General features: G+C 43.2%; 1 protein-coding gene across 1 annotated transcript in view; it reads left to right on the top strand.

Moving 5' to 3' along the window:
• Nucleotides 1–27,382, top strand: part of PGGHG (protein-glucosylgalactosylhydroxylysine glucosidase) — a 305,061-nt gene that overhangs the window by 203,783 nt on the left and 73,896 nt on the right. The window contains exons 8-11 of the mRNA XM_078682845.1: nt 7,056–7,128; nt 16,937–17,073; nt 18,044–18,177; nt 18,346–18,441. Of these exons, the coding sequence (XP_078538971.1) occupies nt 7,056–7,128; nt 16,937–17,073; nt 18,044–18,177; nt 18,346–18,441 (440 nt within the window). The remainder of the gene's footprint in view (nt 1–7,055; nt 7,129–16,936; nt 17,074–18,043; nt 18,178–18,345; nt 18,442–27,382) is intronic.

The following is a 27,382-nucleotide window of genomic DNA, read 5'->3' on the forward strand; positions in this document are numbered from 1 at the left end:
TTTAAGCTATTGGCATTTTAAATGATAATGCCTTTTATTTATGTTTTTAAAACAAAATAAAAAATAAAAGGCATTGTTATTTGCAATGTCAATAGCTCAAACTTGCGTAAAATGCGAGACCTATTGCATTGCAAATGCTTGTTTTTAATGTTATATGAACTGCTGATGGAGAGTGAGCTGTAAACTTTTCACTCTGTATACAACCAGTGCACCATACCACAAAGTACTTGAGAAATGAGAAGCTTGCAGCATTACCGGGGTGAACGGTATGTGGAACAGAGGCATGAAAGAAAGGAAGTTGAGGGCAGGCAGCAGGATACACAGAGGGGAGGCAGGATAAGAGGCAGGATAAGAAGGCTGGGTGGGTAGAGAGTGATATTCTGGAGAATGTAAGCAGGAGACGAAGAGAATCCAACAGAAGAATGAGACGACCTGGGAAAAACAAAGGAAGCTAAGGCCTAGCAGTAAGTCACATACAGGCGCAAGGCAGGAAAAGAGGGCTGGGCAGGAAGAGTGATTATTTTTTTAGGAGAAAATGAACAGTCGCGAAGAGCGATCAGGAAGAAAGGCAGTCACAGTCCTAGATGAGAAATCAAAAGCGGGGCATAGTAGGTCGAGCACAACATGTAAGGGGCGAAGGCGAAGAGAGAGCGACAAGAAACCATTATAAGAAGCAAGGCACAAGAAACAGCATGATGCTCATGCAAAAGGAGAAAAATAATCTCCACTGGCAGCATACACACTACTGAAAGAACAAACCACTCCTCCCCCCTTTAAAGATTTTTACAGGTCGCAAGAGACCAACCACCTTTTGGTAGTTTTGAGAGACATGATAGTCTTTAACAGTGCCCCCATTTTCATGCCTTTAATGTTAAGTACACAATGACACACACCTTTCTACATCCTACCAGTAGGAGCAACCTTTCGTGTAACATATGAACTGATGATTTACAACGCAATGATAAACTGGAAAACATAAACAAGCAGGATCGCTTGGGTGCATGTGCAGGAGGAGGAGGGCCAGGGCAGATGTAGATAAAGAAAAGTAAACACACACCCTTTGGGAAACCACATCTAACATTTGATCTCCATTAAGATATCTGCGTCAGAGCAGATTAGGCAGACAGTGGATGCAGGGGGTAATACAGCACTTGTGCTGCTTGACCTTTCTGCTGCATTTGACACCGTAAGTCATATAAAATTAATGGAATACCTTGAGAGGATAGGCATAAAAGGAAAAGGAAAAGCTCTCGCCTTACTTAGCTCCTTTCTGTCCCATCGAAAACAATCTGTTGCGCTCTCTGAATTTACGTCACATAATTTCACACTTTCTTGTGGTGTCCCTCAGGGCTCATCATTGAGCCCCACCCTTTTTAACGTCTACATTGCCCTATTGGCGCAGTGGATCAGATCACTGGGATTCTCAACAATATCCTATGCTGAAGACTCTGAAAGTGTTGTGTCGGTGACAGGGACACCACCGGATACAGCATCTCAGTTTTATACCTGCCTCTGTCAAGTTGGAGACTGGATGACTACCAACTGTTTGAAGTTGAATTCCAACAAAACTGAGGTGTTACTCTTTGGCAACACCACCACCTTCTGGTCCTAACACTTTGGCCATCGGAATTGGGCCCTCTGCGGGAAACAACCTTTACAACGCAACTTTTACAACGCACTACCATTACAACGCAACTTTTACAACGCACCATCCATTACAACGCATGCATTTACAACGCAACCATTACAACGCATGACACTACAACGCACACCACTACAACGCATGTCATTACAACTTAGTCATTACAACGCATACCATTACAACGCATAACATTACCATCCAACACTTACCCTACTGTTGCACCCCCTGGAGTTAGAATAGTAATTTTTACCCCTACACTATCCAACACTTACCCAACTGTTGCACCCCCGGGAGTTAGAATAGTAATTTTTACCCCTACACTATCCAACACTTACCCTACTGTTGCACCCCCTGGAGTTAGAATAGTAAATTTTACCCCTACACTATCCAATACATACCAAACATGCAATGTAATGTAATGCGTTGTAATGGTATGCGTTGTAAAGGTAGTATGCGTTGTAATGGAATGCGTTGTAAATGTAGTTTTTAAAATGTCTTTGTAATGGCATGCGTTGTAATGGAATGCGTTGTAATGGATGTTGCGTTGTAAAAAGTGCGTTGTAAAGGTGTGCGTTGTAAAAGTGTGCATTGTAACGTCATACATCCCCCTCTGCCCACCCCCTCGAAGAAAGTAAAAAACATAGGTGTCACATTTGATTCAAAGCTCCTCACATTTAAAGGTCATGTGAACCAATTTACCTCAGCATCTTTTCATATGCTAAAACTTCTGAGAAAGATTCTCCCTGCTGATCTATGTAAGCTGGTGATCGCTGCTTTAGTTTTATCCAGAGCTGATTACTGCAACAGTCTTTTCATCAATCTCAGGTCCAAAAGTCTGACTAAACCACAGATCATGCAAAATGCTGCTGCCCGTCTTCTGTTGAATATTCCTAGGCATAAATCGGCCACTGCAGCTCTAAGACAATTACATTGGTTGCCAGTGTCGTAGTGAGTTTAAAGCCCTGTGCATAGCATTTAAAGCAACTCATGACAAAGAGCCAGTCTTTTTCAAGCAAAATCTTCACTTGTATGTCCCTGTGCGTCAACTACGCTCAGTTCAAGTCCACAATCTTGTGATCCCTAGGTTCAAGAAAAGTGCCTGGGGCAGTAGAAGCGTTCTAGTCAGGACTACCAAACTCTGGAACTCTCTTCCCCAAAGGTTAAAAGACGAGACTCACCTGTTGGCATTCAGGAAGGTGCTGAAGACATGGTTGTTTAACCTCTGATTCTGAGTTAAGATCTTACGACACAGGTTTACTTGATGAGCTAGCTCCTTGACGCCTTCGGGTAATTCGATTGTGCTTTATAAATTTCTTTTTCATTTAATTTCATCTTCACATGAACAGCAACTATGACGAGATAAGAATTGCGACCCGGTGTTTACACAAAAGCTCAAAGGAGTAAAAACACAGAGCTTTCCCTTATGTGAACTGCTCTTAGACAACAACAAAAATGCTCCTTAAGCAGTTGCTATAATGGGACAAGTGAAATGATGCATGTAAATGGGGCAGTCCTCATGGGAGGTTACAAAAGGCCAGAAAGAGGGACTATTAAGCATGTGCACCAAACAAAAGCAGGCATTTATGATGGGCAGTAACCAAAACCAATTAAAAAGATGGGAGGTGTTTCGATGCCACACTGTAGATACAGCCTGTCTCAAAGAGACAGCACATGCGCTACCTAGGTGAGACCTAAAAGGGATGCTGTCAATAATGAGAAATTCGACAGTACAGTAGTGCAGCTGTATTTTCTACTTTGCTGCCTCTGCTGTTTATCAACTTTTGGCCTGATTCCCAGTTGAGCAAAAGTCAGGGAGTAGGGGTTCTATTTACCGCCACTCAGTGAGATACTTGTTCAGAGTGGTATATACCTACTATTACAAATTCTCTCCTGATAATGGGCCATGCCATGGAGATGAGTTATTTATTGCACCTAAATCCATGTCTTGCCTTTTCTCTGTCATGTTCTCTGATATATTTTGCCATCTCTTTTTCTTGCAAAATATGTTGTGAAAACTGCAGGGTGCAGTAATTTTCTCACAACTCATAATTCCCATTCCTGCACATGCCTTTAATTGCTCGGTTATTGGAACAACTAAACGAGCCATAAATCTTTAACATATGAGTAACATGTGAGATGTTTCTATAAGTGTAGCATTTTTGCAAAAACATATCAATGAGGACACAAACTGTATCCACAAAGAGTGCTGATTTTTTTTGCCTGAGCCAATATTCTGTCTCCTTAATACTTCCAATTAAAGCTGCAGCTTTGCACAACAAGGAGTTGTGCTGCTGGCTGATAAGAAGAGGACTTTAAGATACTTCATTGAATTACCTTAGACATTTATGTGAGAAGTTGGCCTGATATATGATGCTCACTAGTTCTAGTGATCACCTTGTATCAGTCCAAACAACCCTTATGGTGATTGGTTGTAAGTCAACCTTATAGACCAGCTATCCTAATGGTAGCATGGACAAAGCAGTCTTAGGCTAAACTCTTTTGGCATGTGAAGCCAGCTGTTTTACCACAATATAACCCCTTGAATACCAGATGAAAGGACACCACACAGGTTGTTATGAAAATAAACAGTCTATTTATTAATAACAACACCTCTGAACTCTTTATGAGGTCAGAGGGCTAAGCACATGACAATCTCTTACGAAAAATACGACAAGTTGCACAAAATTACAATGGTGCCCTAGGGGCACGACAAACCATATACTAAGTAAGTGGAATGTGAAAGTCGATAAAAGGAATGGAGCTGTCCAGAGGCTGTAGGATCAATGGGACCACGCTACACTAACTCAAGGTAAGTAATAGGAGGCCCACGGAACGCGTGTGCAGAGTGTGAACTCACACGCGAGATGCGTAACAACGTCTATGGACAGTACAGTTCAAGTAAAAGGTAAGTACGGACAATCCTGACTAGTTAGAACAACAACGACTGTGGAATTGGACACTAGGACAGTTAGACTACCCTTGAGCACCGAAATGCTCTCGTTACCTCACCCACGGGCTGCGGGTGCATAGTTGCCAAAGTGTGTCGGGTTCTCGTGTTGAAGTCAATGGAGCCTGAAAGAAAAGATGCTGCAGGCGACCAGGAGGAAGATGTCCGGTGCGACCCAAGGGTGGATCGGTGAAGAAGAGGACCTGAAAGCAGAGGGGACAGTGTTCAAAGTCACTAGCCAGTGACTGGTGTGGAACCAGGAAGGAACCAGGTGCTGTCATCGCGATCAGGTGAAGAGTGGACGCTTGACTCTGCAGCCACGTGGACCAGGAGGTGCCTTCGACGACCAGGATGGAGGCACGAGATGTCCCACGCAGGCTCTCGCTGTCGGCGGTGTCGGATCCGGGATTGTAGTCAACAGGCCTTGGCAAAGGCAACCCACGCGGTGAGTGGAAAAAGACGTCTGGTGCGGACTAGGAGAGTCCGGGGTGCCCCTGTTTTGGAAGGGAGCAAGGGCCAGTCTGGAGCAACCAGACCAGCAGCAAAGATTCAAAGGTTCGTCGTCTAGGAGGCCACTAGCCAGCCGGCAAATGACCAGACAACGCGTCGAGCAGCAAACAAGCAGAAGGGCCCCACGCAGAGCTCGTGGAAGCTGGAGGGCTGATCTTGGGTGCAGGGGCTGCTCGGGGCTGGGGCTTCTCAGTCCCCAAAGCATTTGGTCGAGTTTACCTCGGGAGTCGTGCTGGAAGCGAAGTGCAGGTTCGTTCAAGATGGCCGGTCCCACGTGTCTCGTCTCACCCACGGGTCTCAGCTTTGCTGTAGATGTAGGTTGAGGTCGGAGAGGTCTGGGAATCCGGGTCTCGTCGGGCTCTGAAGTCTGGATCCTCGAGGGAAGACGACAAAGTGAAGCCGCTGGACGCTTGATGGTGCCTGCAGTTGCAGGGTGGACACTCCTTGCCCACAAGGGAGATTTCTTCAGTCTTCTGTGGAGCAGAACGTCGAAGTCCAGAGTTTCTTCTTGTAGAGTAGTTCAGGATTAATCTAATTTGGAATGGGACCAGCTCCTACCTTTATTCTCCTAAAGGGGGCTGCACTACTGACTAGGTCCCTCCCCTGGGTGGGACCAGGAAGGGGGGTGGCTACACACCCTATACTTTGTCCGGTTTCGCGCCAGAGCTGGGGCAGGGATGCCCCAGCAACTGGTTTGAACTGGTGTATGCACAGGACACCTTGTGTGCCCAGGCATGTCTCATTCCTTTCAGGCCTCCCTACCTCAATACACAAAATCCTGTCTGGGGTGGTGCTAGCACCTCCCAAGGCAGGAAACCCTTTGTCCAAGCCTCCCTCGCTGGAAGTACTCCCAGCAGCAGGAGGTCAGACTTTTGTGATGCTGAGGCTCGAGTTAACTTTAACCGGGGTTCATAGTTACATACATGTCGTGCCCCTCTAGAAGGGTGGAATGCTACCCCCGTCGCCAGAATTGGCGAGGGGGTAGTATTCCAAATCGTATGACACCTTACTCGACATGTTTTGATAATGTTATTCCAGAGTTAGCATTTAACCGCAAGGATTATAATGCACTTAAGAGTATATGGTATAGCGTTATCATGGAACAGCTATTAGGACTTGGTTCCGCAAGCTGCAAACGGGCTCAGCTCATGCCAGAGCACCATCTCACATAATTCCAAGCACTCTGCCTTCAGGATTGATAAGGCCTGCCATAGAAGTGACTGATAGGAGGAGATGTGTCCATTTTAGGGTTAGATATAGGTATTCTATATCTATAGCAAAGGGTGATTACACCACCTTGCCCCAGCTGTCATGCAGCCAGTTGTGTCAGTTTTAGATGGCCAGCCAGGGGTGGCATGCACGCATTGAGACAAAACTACCTAAGGTATACAACAAATAAGCTTGTTAATAAATATGGTGCTTCTTCTGTTTCTAGGCACTGTAAATTGTATGTTACTACTACCCATTTTAATGGTACTCAGAGTGAACTGCTGGGTTTCAAACTATTGAGATACACGTGTCAGTACTGAAAAGTTTATTTCTCTGTGCAATCTTCATTTTGTGATGTGTTATATTTTGTTTCGCCTGAAATGCCATTTTCTACATAAAAGTGAATATTAAAACAATATTGCTTCAAAATGCCCTCGGGAGCTCTGCAAGGGATAACCTCTATAAAGCATTAAAAGTAAATTTGGTGTGGTTTTCTGGCCAAATGTCATCAATTATGTGATGTTGCTGAGTTCTGCTATTGACAATCCTTGGTATGAAATTTCTCTATACTGTTTTGCAAGGAAGGAGCAATTTAGTAAATCATGATGGTTATCACAGGGGATGGAAGTTAAGCCTGAAACATGGACAAGTATGGCCCTGTTTGCAATTGCCCAATGTTCTAAAGTGTTTTCAAAGAGTTCTTATTGTTGCAATCATTTTGAGTGAAATGTCTCTCTATTGTTGCAGGCGTGATGCCCCCAGATGAGTACCAATCTGACATTGATAACTCTGTCTACACCAATGCTGTTGCTCAGGTCAGGTAAAGGTTTAAAGAGCATTCAAAAGCATTCCCATAGATGTCTCTTCTGTGAGTGGGTCTCTTAATTGATATGCTTTGTGGACGAAGAAGCCTAAATAGGAATCCTTTGAAGAGTGGCTTATGTAATAAAGGCCATGAAATAAAACGTGAACAAAAATCCGATGCTTCATTTAGTGTGCCACCTGCCAGGATTTGCGGCCTTACTGTGCCTCTCTGTGAGTTTTCTGTCATTGCCTCCAGCCGCATCACAGAACATTGAACTCATACAACTAAAACAAGCCAGGCCTAATGGCTTTGCCATGTCAGATAAATCAATACCAATGATTTTAATCTGAATAATTAGAATTGAAAATGTTTCAATTATGAAAAAATGATCTTCTGAATTAAACAGTACAAATGTCTGTGGAATGGGGAATATTCTTCTGCAGTCTTTCACTCTATTAGACACTTTCACTGTTTTTCCTCCTTCACCTTCCTGAAATCCTTTGTCTGCAAATCTCGTAGGTCATCCTCTTCATCACCGCCTTCATTCTGTCTTTCTATTCGTGACTCATAGATCTCACCTATTCTCCATGTCCACACACACGCACACACTCTCTCGCTCTAACTTTCTTCTTCTTCACCAGTAAACACAGCATTTTCCTTTCCTCTGGTGCTGCCAATATTTTGACAGCTGTGTACCTCCCTTAACGCGTTGGACGCTCATGACAAACTCAGCTCGTCATGAGCCACGGTGCTCGTGTGCTCATGACAAGCTGAGCTCGTCATAACGGTCCGAACGCTCGCACGCGGGGCTAATTCCCCCGCTGTGCTGAACGTTCTATGAAAACGGGTGTGGCCGTGACGAGCTCAGCTCATCATAAGCACACGGCCACCGTGGCTGAGACAAGCTGAGCACAGCGGGTAAATTAGCCCCGTGACCAACGGGTTAAACACTTTCACATAAATTGGTGATTACAGTTGCCACACATGTCTCCATCAATCTGTAGGCTTGTCGAGATGCTGTAAATTGAATGAGTTTGTCTTCTGAGCACATTAATTACCACTCCCTTCAGTCTCAAATCCAGAGGTCTCAACCACTGCCGATATGAACTCATCTAAATACCTAGAGGTTACTCCATTTGGAGGATGCCCTTCACAAGAGTCACATGTTGCACAGAAAAAAAGCTACAGAAACACACCTAGAAAAAGAAAATTCTCATAGGAAATGCAGGAAGTAAAATGTGAAATGGAACTGCCTCGCTGTCATGGTTTTATGTTGATGGTTTTTACAGTCTTTTTACCACTTCGTTGTAATAATCTGATTTAAGGGTACACATTGTGTGTAACTTTATAATAAAAATATACTTTGGGCTGCCTGAGCCACAACTGGCATGAAACCCGTTCTGTCAGTCATCGCACCTCCAGAGGCCAATACAAATACCTGGCTGGAGTTGATGAGTCTGCCTGCGAGAGCCCAATACCCTTGCCTGTGGACACAGAAAGGCAGGAGTTTTGTCAACAACTGGTCACTTAGCAGGAATTAGCCATCTGGGAAGGGGGAAGTAAAGGTCAATTGGCAGAACTAAACCCATCTTTAACACTTATTCTTTTGACTAGCTGTTCCCAAATCTGGCTTACAGGACCTGCCCCTATTCAGTCTCAGAGGTGCTTTCGCTCCAACCTAGCAAGAGAAAAAACTGTTTTGACCCCATGATGGAGTGGAGGGGAGCTCTTCTGAAATAGGATGTGGCCAGATGCCTGCCTGGTGTTCCTCCAGAGGGAAGAAATGTTCAGCTATCTTGAATTTAGGGCTTCTGGAACATTTTACTGTGCAGCAAAGAGGAAGTGCTGAAGATTATGGTGGGCACAGGGTTTGAAAGTAGCCAGAATTTGTTTGGGAAAAATCTGCTATCACAGGTTAATGCACAAGATAAGTCTGGCACCTCAGTAGCACCTTTTTAAAATATTCCTGGACCTCAAAAGACTCCACTTGAAAAAAAAGACACAGCTGCCTTCTGTTGGAGAAAGTGGAATACAAGACTAAGGAACTCATGACTCCTGGCACGCAGGGACATACACTGCTCTCCAAAGGTTAAGTGGTTGGCTTCCTGTTACCCTGCTCCAGGAACCACATAGGACTGATATCCATAGAGGCCTGGCTTCTACATGAGCCCTGGATGAAGTTGCATATAATTCTGAGACCGTGAGAAACCTAGCCTGAGAACCCAGGAGCTATAGAACTGCCCCCAAAATATATTCCCAGCTGTTTAAAAATTGGGGAACTTAGCAATTTTTTTTCTTCAGAGCACCAGGACAAGGTGCTAAGGCTTGCCCAGGGATGTTGGCCCATGGTGGGAAAGAAAATCAGGTTCATCCTGCTCAGATGTTTTTGGTGTACTGGAAACAGGTTCACTGGGATCTCACAGTAAATGTGTCTGGCTTTGTGGAACCCTGCCAGACTGCAGCTTCCTGCCTTGTCCTGCTGGAAGATTTTGAGAACCAAAAAAAAGTGTCTAAGTAAGAAGGTAAAACCTTTGACTGGGCAAGGCACCAAATCCTTCCCAGTGACGAATCAACATAGGCAACTGTGAAATCCAACTTTGTCCCACTCGTAGCTTTTCGCACTAAAACCAATGAGTCCAGCAGGAGCTGAATGATAAAATATCCAATTTCGATGGACCATCACTTCCCTCAGCCCTTAACCTTGATTTCTATTTCATAGGCTAAGGCATGAGGTAAAATCTTGGACCAGGATAACTCACTTGGTGTATACCACCTTCACTCCATTGCGATTGGTCTAAAATCATGCTTAAGTCCTAGTCAACTTCAACAGTTGTTTTTGTTAGGGTGCTCTGCTTTTTGTAGGCTCTTTTTGCCTTTAAAATTTAAAAAACAATGTCTCCAGTTTCTCTTATGAAATTTTAGCGAGTTTGGTGTTGTTTAGTTCAAAACAATTTCTATTATTTTGGGAACTTTATTATGCTGTGTTATTCATTTTGAGATTGTTCTTGCTTGTTTCTCTGAGAATTGTAGTGAGCCCAAAGCTGGTTGCTATTGGTAATTTGGTAAGGGCCGCCTTCACAATTAATATCCTACTTCTTTCCATGTCCTAATTATCACATCCTATAAGTTCTGAACCCGGGGTATTGGATTATATCTATACTACTATTATAAAGAGAGAACTGTAAAGCTTTGAGGCGGGTAAACTCAAGAGGTACAGCACCAATCATAACACACAATACACCATTTTAAAGGGTAGGTTCAGCAGATGGACATCGGCTATACATGGTGACACCATATACATAAGAAAGGTAAAAGAACATAGGGGGGTAAAGTAGTCCCTTCTGGGCGTTCTAAAGTACAGTGGGCGTGTTGTGGACGTCATTGTGTACTACATTGCCACGTACGATCAATTGTCAGCAATGTGGGAGTATCGTGCACGTCAAATATAGCCTAGGCGTCATTACTACTATTATAAAGAGAGAACTGTAAAGCTTTGAGGAGGGTAAACTAAAGAAGTACAGCACCAATCATAACACACAATACACCATTTTAAATGGTAGATTCAGCAGATGGACATAGGCTATACATGGTGACCCCATATACATAAGAAAGGTAAAAGAACATAGGGGGGTAAAGTAGTCCCTTCTGGGCGTTCTAAAGTACAGTGGACGTGTTGTGGACGTCATTGTGTACTACATTGCCACGTAAGATCAATTGTCAGCAATGTGGGCGTATCATGCACGTCAAATATAGCCTAGGCGTCATTGTGATATAGCCGTCTAAATAGCCGCCAAATACAAATGAAGCGCCACCGCTTTATGCAAAACTTTACACATATAAACGTGTACAAAAGAACATAACACACACAATTCATGCCCAACGTTATGATTATGGCACGGTCAATATCGAAATATCCGCGTCTGAACATTACCATAAAAAGGGGCGCAGCTAACAACAGCAAACGCCTAACAACACACCTTCTTCATGATTGGACGCCTCATGATTGCACGCCTCAGCGTACGCAAGGAAGTGACACAAAACACAGAGGCGGATTGCGGAAACATTGTGGGTCCGCACGGCTGACAACATTTCACTGTTTACGGGCAAAATTCCTTTTCTAATCCTAATGGCTCCATCAGACGCCAAAAAGAAGGCACGCACAGTACGGACAAAAACAAGAGCACATACGGACAACGCTGAGCCGCTGTAACAGGCACTCGAACACGCACACACAACAAAGGTAAGAAACTTACGGACAACACTGAGGCGCTCGAACAGCCACAACAAAACGCAGATTGACGCCACACAAATACTGCAACATATAATTCAGCTACCACACACAACTACTTACTACATACACGCCAAACCTGCAGGGACTCAAAACACACCTCATCATTCATTGCAGCTATCGACCCACAAACAAAAAAATTACACGCAAACAACAACGCACAGACAAGGACATACAAAGACAGGAAACGCACAGCAAATAAAAGCAAACATCGATGGACAATTATATGTAGCACTCTCTAGGACTGGCAATGTACTTAAACAATTTATTGTACCACCAGATTCACATGAAACTACTAATGTTGTTTACCGGGAAATCTTGCAATAATTACAACTTGCCTAACACATTACACACATACTTTTTCAACCCCGGACAACGTCGGGACGGGCTGCTAGTCAGGTATGATAAAAAGCACACCATGCTCCAGGATATTTGGAATCAGGGTCTCGGAGTGAGAGCGCTTTAGTCCAGCCTCCACAAACCGTCTGCATTGACATTATTTGTATGGTCTTAAATTAAACTGAAAAGTAATGAAAGTTGTCTGATAAAAAAAACACATTTATATAATACAAGGAAATCTGTACTAAAGGCCTGTCTTATGTTTTTTGCATGTTTTGTCACAAACATTAATTATTAACTCTCTTGCCCAACCTGATTTCCCGCACCCCACTTCCCCAGGCACTGCTAGCTGAGAGCCCTTTCTTGTCCTATTTCTCTAGCTTAACAGTGGCAGGCAAACACAGAGTTCTGAGATGCTGAAACAAGCCTTCAGATGCCAAAAGCAACTGCTTTCAAGAGGCAGCATTGAAATCCCATTATATAGGACTATCAAACTATTGCACACTGGTCATACAAACATTATCGCCATATTGCTTTTCTAGTTCAGTGACAACTCTGCAGAAAATGCTGGCACCATTCACAATAGATACATTTTAAGTAGCCCATTTTGTCCTTCATTATGAGATAGAGTATTTCTCTCGGAGTGATAACTCTGTGTATAATACCACAAGTTGCAATTCCAAATGTGTCCTGGCCTAGAATTAGTCTGCACCCACATTCTGAACCCTTTCGAGGCACTAACTAGGCTTGTCATAGTTACTGCAGGCTACACTGTTGCTCGACCCCTCCAAACCCTACAGCTATCCAGATGGGGCAGACCAGCTCCCCACAGACAGGACAAACATGCCCCGAACCTCTGCCTTCCCAACGCACTCACCGGTAGTCCCGCTGACACTTCACCTGCTTAAAGCAGGATGGAAATGCCAGGTTTTTGTGGGGGAACATCGGGAAGAACTCTGAGGTAAAATCATCCGGTAATAATGCACCCATACAATTTAGAGTGCGGTTATTGCTCTATCAGGAGGAACCAAGCCAGTAAATTGAAATGGTCCCACAACCATGCTGCCTGTGAAACAATGTAAAGATTTTTAAGGTACCTTATTTAATTTTATAATGCTTGTGCGCAAAAAAGATTTTTTTTTTACAGATACTAAATTCTCTTGATATACTATTGAAAATCTTGCTTCTGAGGTCGCTAAATGATCCCAAGCCCATTTTGTTCACTTGAATTTTTAATCTTGGCACGGACAATTGGTGAGAATAAATATTGTTCGATAGGATTCCCTTAGACTATTTTAATAGATCCTTTTCCAGATCTACCACTCCTTCCATACATCTCAAGAAAGGGCACCATTCTATGTTGTAGCAAACTCCATGCATAAAGACCAAAAGACTTCCCCAAAGTCCCCCTTTGTGGGGCCTGCTTGGTGGTGCAGCGCCCACAGCCAAGTAATGAAGCATACCACCCTGATGAATGAGGGCTTGTACCTCCTAAAAAGGGGGCCCTTATTGGTTACATGATTTTAATTCCACTTTCGTTACTAGAGAGTGATTCTGCGGAATAGCGTTATGTCTTGAATCTATCAGTAGGCCCACTTCTGAAATCATGTAAGTCCATATGTATTCAGGGTGATATTGCTGTAACCTGCTTCTTCCACTTTTCCGGTCATTATCAGTCCTCAAAAATATTATCCAACTTTTGATCTCCCATGATTTTTAACAATGATTCACCTTCTCAACCATATGAACTGCTAAGGATTGAGGTGTGTAGAACACCATTAATACCTGTCTTTATTGAAACGAAATGTCTGGTAAATTGCTGCCTGTGTACAATAACAATGAATAAATGACCAACTGCTGGAGGAGTCTATACCCTCCTCTATTAGTGGATGAGCCACACCCATAAATCTGTATCATCTACCGACAGAAGCTGAAAGGTCATTGAAAAACAAGACTTTTGTCGGTGACGCTTCTCTAAATAAACATACTCACCTTCAGAAACATTTTGAGAACACATGTATGATAAGGGAAAGACGGGCCTTCAACAGCACTTATAGCTGATTTGCTGATCGTGTAAAGGATTAACTTCTTAACAAGCATTTGCAATGCAATTGGTCTCGCTTTTGTCAAAGTTAGAGCTATTAGTGTTGTAAATTATATTGTTTTCTATTTATATGTTTATGTTTATTGTGGAGTGGATGTATGTTGTGCGTAGTGGAATTATGTGGTTTGAATTGGAATTGTTACTTGTGGATTTGTGTGTGGTGGCAGTGTGTAGCGTGGAGTGAATTTGTTTAGTTTAAATATGTGGTATGGTGTGCAGTGTAATTATGTGGATAGTAATTATGTGGTATTGAGTGTTCTGGAAATAAGTGGAGTAGATTGTATGTCATGGAGTGTAAATATGTGGAATGGTATTTTGTGTTGTGGAGTGGTATACAGTGGAGTTTAATCATGTGCTGTGCTGTTGAATTTTGTGGCATGATGTGGATTTCTGTGGGGTAGATTGGATGTATGTGGTATGTCGTGCAATTGTGTTGTACAAATGAAATATGTGGTTTGTTGTCGAAATATGTGGTGTGGAATGGAAATGTGTAGAATCTAACTGGGTGGTGTGTAAGTGTGTGGCGTTCAGTGAAATCATGCAGATTGGAATTATGTTGCAAAAAACACAGTTGATGGACAGAATGTAGAACAATATCATACATTCACCCCAGTACAAGGATCTGGGCCTCAATCCATCGTTTATTTGCACTCCACACCACCCTGGGTTAGACACTGGCTATATGCAAATCAGCTCTGACCCTGTGCCTCATGGGAACAGTCCAGTCCGAACTACCAAGCTATGTCTTTCCCAGACCGGAATCAAGCATCCAATGGATAGCTTGACTCCAGTGGTGTGGAGAGCCTGGGACTCACGTCTGAACATACCCAGCCCACTCGGGGTGAAAAGTGCAAAAAACACAGTTGATGGACAGAATGTAGAACAACATCATACATTCACCCCAGTACAAGGATCTGGGCATAAATCCATCGTTTTTTTGCACTCCACACCACCCTGGGTTAGACACTGGCTATATGCAAATCAGCTCTGACCCTGTGCCTCATGGGAACAGTCCAGTCCGAACTACCAAGCCATGTCTTTCCCAGACCGGAATCAAGCATCCAAGGACCGGTTTCTGGCTATCAGCCTTCATCAGCCTGGATAGCTTGACTCCAGTGGTGTGGAGAGCCTGGGACTCACATCTGAGCATACCCAGCCCACTCGGGGTGAAAATTGCAAAAAACACAGTTGATGGACAGAATGTAGAACAATATCATACATTCACCCCAGTACAAGGATCTGGGCCTAAATCCATCGTTTTTTTGCACTCCACACCACCCTGGGTTAGACACTGGCTATATGCAAATCAGCTCTGACCCTGTGCCTCATGGGAACAGTCCAGTCCGAACATACCATTATGTGGCATGGTGTTGAGTGTATTTGTGTGGATTGTGTTACCAAGTTTAAAAATTATGAAACATAATTTCAAAGAAATGCAGCCTTTCATTGTGTATATATTCACAAAACTTTAACATGTTGCTTCTGCCAAAAAATGTCAGATATGCAAAACCGTCTCATCAATTTCAGACCCAAGCAAGCAGGAACTGCAAACAGTGGCGGCTCCTCCCCTAAGGGGGAGGAGCATCACCCACAGTTTTTTTCAGCACTATATGAAAAAATAAAATGATACCTCAGTTATCATTTTATTTGTTCTTTTTTAGTGCATGGAAGCCAAGCTTTGCAAGGCGGGCGGGCGGGGCAGACAGAGCAGCAGAAAAGTGGTTTGCCCCCACTCCTAAGTGCACATGACTGTTTGGCCGGCCCCTTGGGCCGATCATACCAGTCATGTGCACTTCCCCTCTTCTCCACCCAGGGTGCCCTACAGCCTGGGTGGAGAACATGTCCAGGCTTCCATGCCCCATCTGAGCGAGAAGCCACGACGCTCCAACCAATCACTGCATTGCAGCGTTATGATTGGCTCGAGGGAGTCAGATGTTCTCCGCCGCCTACTCCACATATGCAAGGGGGCTGGCGATTTGAGTGGCCCACAGATCTCGTTCCAAGTACATGGCTACACAGCAGATGGAGAGGGGATGTATGTGGCGGTGTATGGCGTGCTAGATGCTGTGGAGGTTTGTATGGTAAATGGATATGCCCCGAATGTGGATGATGGCTTGTTTTATTTGGATCTAGAGAAGATGCTATCTCCTTGCATGGGGTGCCAATAATATGGGCATATTATGTGCTTGACTGTAATTTAGATAGACATCCCCCGAAGCTGCATACTAAGCCCAATATGTTGGCAGCTTTGCGTGACGTTACGGACCCCTTGCACTGCGTTGACATCTGGCACGAGACATACCCCTGAAGTACGGGGGTATACTTGCTATAAGCACTCCCAAGCCATTTCTAGCAGACTTGACTGTTTCTTGCTCTCTGGGGAGACTTCTGAGGCTGTGGCGCTAACCCACTTATTGGGCCGCTTCCTGTCTGACCATGCCCCAGTATTGTTGGAATGGGGGTTAGACCGCAGTATGCCAAGGGTTCCATTGTGGTGCCTGTATCCAGAGACCCTCCGAGACGCAGTGTTCTGAGAGGAGATTTGGGGACCCTCCGAGATGCAGTGTTCTGAGAGGAGATTCGGGAGGCCATCGCAGGATTTTTTTTACACTAATTGGTTGGCCACTACCAGTAGGGGAGTGGAGTAGGACATGCTAAATGTGGTGACCTGTGGAGAATGTTTTTCTAAAGTTGGTAGTACAAGACGATGTCTGGAACGGGAGCTTACCGAGGTGGAGGACGTGTTGGCCAGGCTGCTGCCCCCATGTCCTGACAAGTCTAGTTTCCCATAACGATTCCCTGCCCTATGCCAATCAGTGACAATCCTAACTGCAGTACAATGCAGTGACGTCACCTAAATGTTGCAATGTACAATAAAAAAAAGCTGGAACAATGAAAAGTAAATAAATATCAGCTCCGGAGCCTGTAATGTCCTTTATTTTCCTAATTATGTATCTAACTTGCGATTACCCGTATTGGTAAACACTGTAAATAAATAAAAAAAATCAGTTTTGTTTGGAAACCATTACTTCCAGCCAGGACTGCACGTTGCCACCACGTGTCTTTCTGACGTGTTCTTCCTTTTCACTTAGCCTAAACTTTGCTATCGATTTGGCTGTTCTGCTTCAAGTCCCCGTGCCTGAAAACTGGAAAGAAGTTGCAAAAAAAGTTACAATTCCATTTGACCTAGAGAAGAAGTATCACCCCGAGTTTGATGGGTATGTAGCAGGTGAGTGAGCGTACATGTACCCAGTTGACGTTTCCTGTGCCATTCCCTGCCCGGGCACCTGCCCAAGAGGCATTCTTTGCATCAATACAATGTGTTTGTATTTTATATAGCGCACTTCTACTCAGAGGTCTCGTATTGCTGTATTCATACCGCTGTGGAACCCATCCTGGCTTTCCTGTGAAATGTCCACTCCTGGGCACCCCCAAGGTGAAGCCAGGCATCCAATCGCTGCTGCGGCCATTGTGGAGATTAAGCAAGCCCAGAGTCACAGAGTGGGACCCATAATTAGACTAGGCACCGAGACGAGCATTATCAGGTCCTGGTAAATTGAGTCCAAGAGCCGCCGAGGCGGGAATTGAACCCTAGTCCCGGGCCAGACCTCTGCATTATGGTCTGCCACTCTAACCATTGAGCCACGCTTCTCCACTAGAGACTGCTGCATATTTAATATGGGGAGCGGAAGTCTGAAGCAGGAAAGGTCATTTGAACTTTGCTTTCCAGTAGAATTTGTTTAACCCTGCATGATTGTTGTTATGCACAATGGGGACAGCTTGATCAATGTATTTTCCTTCATCCTCCTTCACCAATACCCTAATAATTCACTATTTTCCTCAATTAAAGGGCTAAAACCTTGGCCATCCACCGAGGCATATCTATGTAGGACACTGATGCTCCATAGGGTTACACCTTGGCAGTGAGATCAGGCTGTCTCACAACCTTCAGTCTCATCTTTCCCAGGCCCCCTCTTTGGGGAATGGTGTACAAAAGTTCATGTAAGACAGCCCTATCACCACTCTTTGCAAGTAGATCCAGCCCCTTCTTTGCACTCATTTAAAAAGAGAACCACAGAGAGAAACCTTCACTTTTTGAAAATAATTGTGTGTGGGTGTGCCAGGCAAGGACTCTGGGTTGAATTGTTCACTCATATTTTTTTTGCTAACATCAGTTGTTCCATCTCTTCCCTATGTAGGTGACCCTGTGAAACAGGCAGATGTTGTCTTGATGGGTTTCCCGCTTATGTATCCCATGAGTCCAGAGGTGCGCAGAAATGACCTGGAAATGTATGAACCAATCACTGACCCTGAAGGGCCAGCAATGACATGGGTAAAGAAGCTAAGCCTTTCTTTATTATCCATACTACCTAGAGGCACTAATATATTTGATACTGACTGTTAAGTATTGTGATATTGTATTCTGTCCTCAGCCTTTTCAGGTTGGGAAAACTGTCATGGTGCCCACAATATGAGACGTCTCTCTTGTGTTTCTCTTCAGAGTATGTTTGCTGTTGGATGGCTGGAGCTGAAGGAGGTTCAGAGGGCACATAGCCAAGTGCAAAAATGCTTTGCAAACATTACAGAACCATTTAAGGTGGGAGACATGGAAAGCTTTTTTAAACATTTTCGATCTAACATGCAATAGACACGCGTGTAAATTTGTGATCTATCCCCAGGCTCTTCTTTCTTATTTAAAGCCAGGCGAGGAGTAGTACTGCTGGATTATGAACAGTCTGTGCAGTATCCCTATGCCAGGAAGTGAAAGGCACTTCACAATGCACTACTCAGATGATGAACTTCCACCTGTTCTACCACTCTGGTAGTTTATGATTTTCTTCTCTACCTGCTTTAATATTTATTTCCCATTGAACAGCACTACTAATGTTTTGAGTTTTCACCAATACCCTAAATCTCCACGTGTGGGATTTGTCTTTCTCTTGTTCATGGTGTCATGCCTGATTGCCAGGTACTAATGGATAGTGGAATATGTGTACTTTGCTTATTCCCTCCGCCTGACCTTGATGCCTCAGACGTCACTCTAACGCCCAGTGGCACTGATATAAAAGCTGGATGAGAAAGTATTTTTTAGTATGTAGGATTTCACTTATTTCTATCCTCTCCTTCATGCCGAACATTCTGGCTGCCCAACCCTTCACGTTTCCCATGTCTAAGTATGAACTGTAGTGTTTCAGTCTGTAGTCTCAATATGAATATTTATCCCAAAGCTTTCAGTGAGCATACTGCCTCTAAAAAAGTTACCTATCAAACATTAGCTTGCAATCTTCGCTGTGGTGTTACACAGAGGGGCAGATTTACCAGCCCCTTGCGTCACTTTTGTGCCACCGTTGCCTCACTTTTGTGATGCAGCGGCGGCGTAATACATGCGGCCCATTTACAACGTGATGCATCTAGGGGGATGCGTCACGTTGTAAAGCCCTGCGTCACATTATACCTGCGCCAGGTATAATGTATGCAGGGTAGACGTTCCCATGCAAAAAGCCACGTAGAACTGGCGCAGTGAAATTTACAAGATTTCACTGCGTAACTTTATGCCTTCACTATGTCAAAATCCCTACGCCTGCTCAGACCTGGGGTAAGGATTGACGCAGGGCATTTTACATGGGACCTACCTATGTTTTCTGGCGCATTGCTTGAGTTGCGTTAATTTTGTGACAAACTCCAACAATGCGTCACATTTCCTCCAACAGGTGCGTCAGAATTTCTGACGCAACTGTAATTCCTTGCGCCATGGTGTACTGTATTGTAAATACAGCGCATCCATGGTGGCGCAAGGACATTTGGAGGTGATGCAAGGAAACTGACGCATCTATGCAAATGCGTCAGTTCCTTGTAAATCTGCCTCAGAGTGTTTTTATAAAACTACCACACTGAGCTGGTAGTGCAGTATCCTTGTCTAGTCACCGTCTCCCTGATCTTGGAGTACCGCCTGTCTTCACTACCCTCCCCTGTCAGGAGGACAGAGTCTTCCTGCTATACCCCCTTCATTTATGGCATCTCCCCCTTCATTTCTATTTCCCTTCCTATAGGAAAGTTCCATACACGTCCTTTGGCCCACACCACACCCCCCTCATCTTTATCCACTCTTCCGCCATAGAAGTGCACCTTTATTTTGCCTCCATCCGTAGTGCAGATCCCCCCTTGTTCCCCTTCCCCCCTCTTTTTTTACCATCTGTGTCCTTTAATACACAGTAGTTACATTCCTCCCACATGCATATGCTTCCCCTTCTGGTAGAGCAGTTCCTTGGCTCGGTTTTAGCTCCCTTCCCATAGTGCAGTTCCTCCTTCTCCAAATGCTTCTGTTGCCTTTATATTCCCCTCTGTTTCCAGTAGACTGTTGTATCCTTTTTTCATTGGCATACTAAAATGGTAGTACAGTTACCCTCTCCGAACGGCCTCGTAGTTTAGCTTTTTTCCTCCCCGTTTGTAGCGTGGTTTCCTCTTGCTTCCTGCCTGCACATTCCCCCATGGCCTTCCTCCAAGTTTGACCAATCTCTGTTTCATGCAGTTGTGCTAATCCATTCCCATCCCTTGCCACCTTCACAAATGATGTTTATGTGTTTTCTCGTGTCCTCATTTTTCTTCTGTTGCAGTACTACCCCAGTTCATGTTGTAGCAGGTAGCCACTACTTCTATGACAACCTACCAGTGGTTGGACTGTGTCTCACCTTATTTTCCGGGGGGTATCAGCCCAGAGACAGGGGGCAGCTTGAATTTATGGACTGAGATAAAAGCCGAAGTATAAAGAGCCTCGAGAAGATCGTGGGTGTAGAGCTGCCTGTCTGAAAGTGTGACTGAGTATCAGCTGTTCAGAAAGGATGCTCCTAAGATATAGCACACAGGCAAAATGAGCTGGGATCTTGACAGGAAATAGCAAGAGAGAAGACAATACCAGGTCCCCTTATCAAGCACAACATAGTGTAAGTAAGCAATGCATGGTAATGCAACAATAATTGCTGCTTCAAGAGACAATACCTCTATAAGTGATTTATAAAAAGACATGATTATATGGATCCTCTAAACCGGTGGTGAAAATTACCAGACAAAAAGCTGAAAAGACTCTGCAGATAACAGAAGTTAGAAAATGAAAGCATGCTGCTGCCTAAACATGGAAAGCATATGCTTGTAATAATTAAAAAAAATTAAACATAGCAGCAGCCAGCCATCTTGCAATGATATTGTACTTGGCGGTTCGTTGTTTTGAAGTTCCAATGACCGCCTCTTTGATATATTGGAACGGTAAAACTATGAAACTATAGACATTACTATTCCATGACATTGGCCTGGTCTACAAGCTGTGGCCTCGAAGGATGCAATGCACTTAAGATGAAGTGAGCAGCAAGCAAGCAGCCTGATAGCACTGTTTGGGGAGCCGTAGTATGTTCTAAAAATAATAAAAATAAAAAGATGAGAAGGAAAGAAATGAGAGGGAAAAATGTAATGCTGAAGGACTGGCCCACCAATCCTGGCACTGAAGCACACTCATTTTTAGAAAGATGTCCACATGAGCAGAAAAATTGAGTCATTCATAGGACAAAAGAACACACGTCTGGATTGACTGACCCATGCTGAATGTAATCTGTGAGATTTTATGTAAAAAAATACCTGTCTGCATGATTAACATGGTAATATAGCAATCCACCCATAAAGGCTTATTGGCTTTAACATACGCTTTACAACACATACATGTGGCTAATTGAATTTGAATGTAATTTATTGCTTTCAGCAACAGGTGCCTTTCACAAGTTGGAAAAGGGAATCCAAAACAAATTAAGAAAATATAGCTTGGAAAAACAACAGGAAATTTATATAAAATGCATTGGAGTAAGGGAATAAAAAAATGAAGTAATACAACTGCAAATAAATGGACATTCTGCTACATCACATAAGCACTCCATTTGCTTCATCTGAGATGTGAGCTATACAGTCTGGTTGGAAGGGGAGCTTCCTTAGTATTTTTAACTTTCATTGCCTTCAGTCACACCAAAAGTTTCATTTTGGAGGCACATGTCTTAAGATCTGGTTTCTCCTCAGGTTCTCTTGTAGGGTGCTGGCCCTAGAACCTAACACCACACATTCATATTGATCTCCACGGACTTCCAGAATTACCTTCCTTATACACTGCAGGCCCTTTGTCCAAGTAAGAGTGTGGCTCACTTAGTCTTTAACCAAAATAATGTTTTGTTCCACAGAGCATCAGATGGCTCTCAGCAAGTGGTTCAAGGCACCTTTGTGATCACAAGGGTATGGGTATTATTCACCAGGGACCAAACAGACTTCTCTGTAATAGGATAAATTGACAACTTTAATGCTAGCAGTAGGCCTTTGGGAATTTGGCTCCTTTCCTCTATTGACAAACAGTGACCATTGGTCCTACATTGCTTCCTGTCAGAGATATCTCCTGCAGGGTGGCATGTGTTTCATTTTTGTCCTCACTGCCTATGGTAGGAATTCTGTTTGTGTTGTCCCTTCAAAACATTAGCCCTGTGGACGTTACTGGAGAGGTTGTTGGAATTTTACTTTGCTGAGACCCAGGGAGTGTAAGAAAGTAAGTAAATTTTATTGTACAGTTAATTATAACCAATACAAACATCCATCTAATTACACATGTTCATACTAAATGTACATATTGTGACTCGTTGCCATTGTGGGGGTTCAAGAGTAAAAAAAACACTAATAAATAGTCTGCAGGGAGTGGGATTGATGGACTTTGTTGGAGGTGCTGCATTTTGTGATTTCCAAGGAGTACATTGGAGGTTCATGATTTAATTCTCAAGGTGAAAAGTGACTGAGTGAGCTACGATTTTGTAGCTCTTGACTCCACTATTGCCTTTCTTGTGGGCGCTTCTGAAGTCTACGAGGCTATATTAATGTTTGTGTTAATTTTAGCTTTCAGCTCTGTGAGTACTTCTATTGAAGCAGCAATCTCTTCCTTCGATATGTTGACTATGAACAGTATTTCATCCCAGGTTTTCTTGTCCGTCTGAATCTAACATGTACTTTTGGAATAAGGTGCACTTAAATGGCCACTTCTGCAGGCTTCATACCTAATGCAGGGTAGTTACAACACCTTATAAGTGAAGCTTTTCCTGCTTTCAAGTACCACTGTCGTAATACTTTTCCATGACAATCACGCTGGACCTATATTGTGCGGGCTGAGAATGTGGATACTTTAACTGATGTTTTCACTAGCTCTGAGGGCCTCCGTATCACCTCTTCTGTCGACTGCTGAAGTTGGGTCTCATTCCTTTCCAGAATATCTGTGAGATTTCATGTAATAAAATACCTGTCTACAGCCTGTAACATAGCATGATAACATCCACCGCTAAAGGGCTATCGACTGTAACAAATGCTTTTCACAATAAATAAGCCAAGCTTACTGGCTTTCTCATAACGTTTTATAATAAAAAGGTCAAACCTGTGGCTTTGGACATAACCTTTACCGTTGAACTAATCAGGTCTGTACTTCTTAATATTGATTTTCACCATAACTATCTCAGGCCTAATTTATTTAGTGTAAGTGTTCTAACAAAGTTACCATCAAGCATACAGTCACACAATCAGAAATGTAAATAACTTTACAGTTGACAAAGCAAAATACTAGGTTTCCTAAGTGGGCCTAGCATGGCATAATCTTTTACACATAGCAACTAGAAAAAAACGAACACCATAATAATCTAATTATATAGAAGTTGTTTAATAGCATCACTATGGCTGTCATCCATCACAGTAGTCAAATACAATAACTTTTCGTGATGAAGAGCCTGGATCAAGAAGCTGGATAAACAAATGATAAAAGCTCTTGAAGGGTAATCACTCTTTCTGTAGAAGCACACAGCGTTTGACACATAAAGTTCTGTGCATCTGAGGCAGTCAATGTCCATATTGATAGTCCTCTTCAAAGCGTTGTTTTATCTCACTAGGGGCCATATGTATCATAGTTCCGTTTTGCGAATTCCAAATAGCGAATTTTAAGGAATCGCTATTTGGAATTCGCAAAACGGTATGTATGTACAAAATCGCTTTTTAATAGCAATTCCTTACCATTCCTAATTTGCGATTAGCAAATTGCTAATTGCAAATTACCCATTCATTTCTATGGGCCAGGAGGCCCATAGGAATGAAGGGGCAATTTGCGATTAGCAATTTGCTAATCGCAAATTAGGAATTTTTTCAAGGGTGCAGGGGTGTCTCAAGCGGCATGTCTAAGGGCATGTATGGGCGTCATATGGCACCTTTGGTTTTTTGGAAAAAAGCTTTTTGTAAAGAATTCGCAACTTGCCACCAACTAGAAGTTGGTGGTAATTTGCGAATCCTTAATGGCATTTTTTGAATATTTTTTGTTTGATACATTGCATTTAAGGAATCGCAAAATTTGCGATTCCTTAAGTGCAATCGCAAAATAAGGAATAGCAAATTTTGCTATTCCTTATATTGCATCAAACATGTTTGATACATACCATTTCTCACATTAGCATTCGCAAAGGCCGAAATTCGCAGACTTTCGGCCTTTGCGAATGCTAATTAGGTGAGGCAAAAGATGCACAATCAAGCCAGACATAAAAAGATCATTTTAATTGGAAAATATATAAAGGATGAAATAATGACTGGAAGGTGAAAATGCAACACAAAACACACCGTCTATCATCTTATTGTGTTTGCTATGTTCACCCTAAGTGATCAGGGTATGCCCAGATGTTGTTCCCCTGCTCACTTTGCCACTGGATTCAAGCTAGCCTGGCTGATGAGGGGTGAATCCTCTAAACGGGTCCCAGGATGCTTGTTTTCTGTCTAGGGAGGAACTGGCCTGGCAGTTCAGGCTGGACTGTTCCCAAGAGGAACAGGGTCAAGAGGGTCAAGACTGATTTGCATATGGCGGGATCCAAACTGGGGTGGCTTAGTGAGCAGAAGAACGACAATGGATTAAACCCAGAACTGTGACTGGAGTGAGTGCCTGAAAAGTTTCAACACTCCATCCATCATCTTATTGTGTTTGCGGTGAAAATGAAAGTAGAAATAGCAATAGCCACCACACAGCAGCAATATCTGAAAACAAAATCCTTATCAATGGTGAGTGATCCCATATGCTGTATAATGATGTTTCTGCAACAAATCTCAGCCAGCTGTGGGCTTATAAAATACTGCATGGGGATTGCAGAAACAGCACATACATTGTTAGGCCCACTCTACAGTTTATCCAACAGTGCTCTAAATATCAATTTCTTGGTTCATCTACAGCCCTGTGATAACCTTTGAAGAACCGGGTTTTCTTAGAACCCAACGGTGCCAGGGACACACCCGAAGTCTTCGGATTCTCCTGTCTTGGAATACAGAGACACGGAATACTTCTGGATGGCGTCAAAGATCAAATTTATTAGCTGCAGCTAGTAACAGTAAACCAAGCAATACAACATGGTGTACAACTCAGGAAACTGCTCAATTTTCATAGAGCAAGACATCACCTTTTATACACCATATTCTCATTATAAATGTACACCCACTGCGCAAAATTCTGACCAATAGGACACATTTTCTAACTGAGTATCACATTAACAAAAACCCAATTTACAGTAACCCAACCCAAAAGTTAATTATTAGGACTGTCCCAAATTTAATTTCCACAAGCCGGACAAACCCATAATTGAAAGCACTACCCATGTAATGAAAAGTCATAAGGAAAGAAACAATTCAGGTGTTGAGTAGGATAAGATATGTGCAAGAAACTAAAAGTTAACGATATCCTGAACACTGATTGGCAATTTTAGACAATGATCAGCTACAGAAATTGGCTTCGTGAAAGGGTCAGTTTCAGGTGACGGGGTCAGCGTCCTGTAGTTCACTCACAAGTCAGAAAAGGGCCTGTTAATGCATACCATGAACAATGAGGCCCATGCAACTTTGTTCGTTCGGTTACCTCCACGGCCTACGTGAGGGCAACACAAAAATGGCGTCACAAACAACTCAAACAAAATGGAGTCTGGTTCTAAATCACGGAACCCCAGACCCTCCTTTTGCCATTACGTAGGCAATGACCTAAACTCACGTCAATCTGAATCTAGGTCTATATCTATTCTCATCAGGTCATTAAGGTGTTGCTGTAACAACATCTTATTATCCTTTTGCTTTTCTCGGGACGGGTCTTCTTACACAGATCGTAGCACAAAGACTACAAATGGCGGGACCACACTGGATGCATAAGCAACACGAGAAAAGGATTGCTAAAGCCATACCAAGAAACATCAGAATCTTCCATCCCCATTTGGACAGCAGTTCCCAAAACCATTCTATGAATGACAAGTTCCCTTTGTCTACATGTATAGACTCAGCGGACTTATGTAACCTCAAGATGGCTTGGTACACTGTCGGGGCGTTATCTGGAATGAAAACACAGCAACTAGACCCGATCAATTTACGTACCCCACCTCTATCTGCAAGTATAATATCTAAAACAAAGCGGTTCTGTAATGTCATAAGGCGATCCGCTTGAAGCTCAGCTGTAATATTGCTACGGGCACCTGCAGTCTCATTTATAGTGGCCTCGACCACTCTCATGGCTGACAAATATTTCTACCATTAGCCATAGGACCCCAAAAGGGCAGAAAACCCTTAGAAGTCCCCAACTTCTTGTGCGACAGTATCTTTCGCATCAATAACACCTCTACCATATCTTGTCTTATGGTAATTGAAAGCAGCTGTATACGTAGGGGGAAGCAAAAATGCCACATAACATGTGCCTGAAAAATCAGAAGGCACCCATGTATATGCTCTATCATAACAAACAAAATACGTGCCTTTAGCTGGCACGAACGGTGGAGATTTCTGGGACGTATAAACATAGGTGTGAACACACACACTCTTACCAAGCTGAGCTCTCGGATTCTGACCATTACCTTGCAGACAAAAATAACCTCGGTGGGGTACAATCCAAATAGGAGGAGACCTTTTATGTCTCTCCTTTTCTGTCAGACTAATGCTATATCTCGTCTTGTTCCAACCAACATATGCTCATACCTCATCTTTAGGGATAGCATTATACGCATCAATATCTCTGATCATATCTACTATTCCCTGTATTAAGGCATTATTACTCGCATTATCTTTGATGGAACGTACAGGAGATGCTTCATTCGCATAGATAAACATTGCTTGGAGTGCCCATACTGACCCATTAGGCGAAAAAGGCAAAACCAAATATGGCATTCCCTTATCTATCGTATGTGGCATAAGACCACAAACTCAGCAGTTCGTCGTATTTACAACTAACTGATGCTGATGCAACATCTGTATAAATGAATTGTTAACAAATTCTGATCTTCGTGTCTGCTCATGTTCAGGCAACGTATGAAACTCATGTGGGGAAAAAGTAGAGAAAGAAAGAGTAGGTTGGGACGTAGATGCAAGCGTCTGTTGCGTAACATAGACAATCCAACCCACACAAGCTAATGTAATATTCAAAAGCATTAGAAAACACAGTATTAAAAAACATTTGTTACGGATCAATGTACACATTTTCACTT

The sequence above is a fragment of the Lissotriton helveticus genome, chromosome 3_1 (genome assembly GCF_964261635.1).
Source record: "Lissotriton helveticus chromosome 3_1, aLisHel1.1, whole genome shotgun sequence".
Lineage (NCBI taxonomy): Eukaryota > Metazoa > Chordata > Amphibia > Caudata > Salamandridae > Lissotriton > Lissotriton helveticus.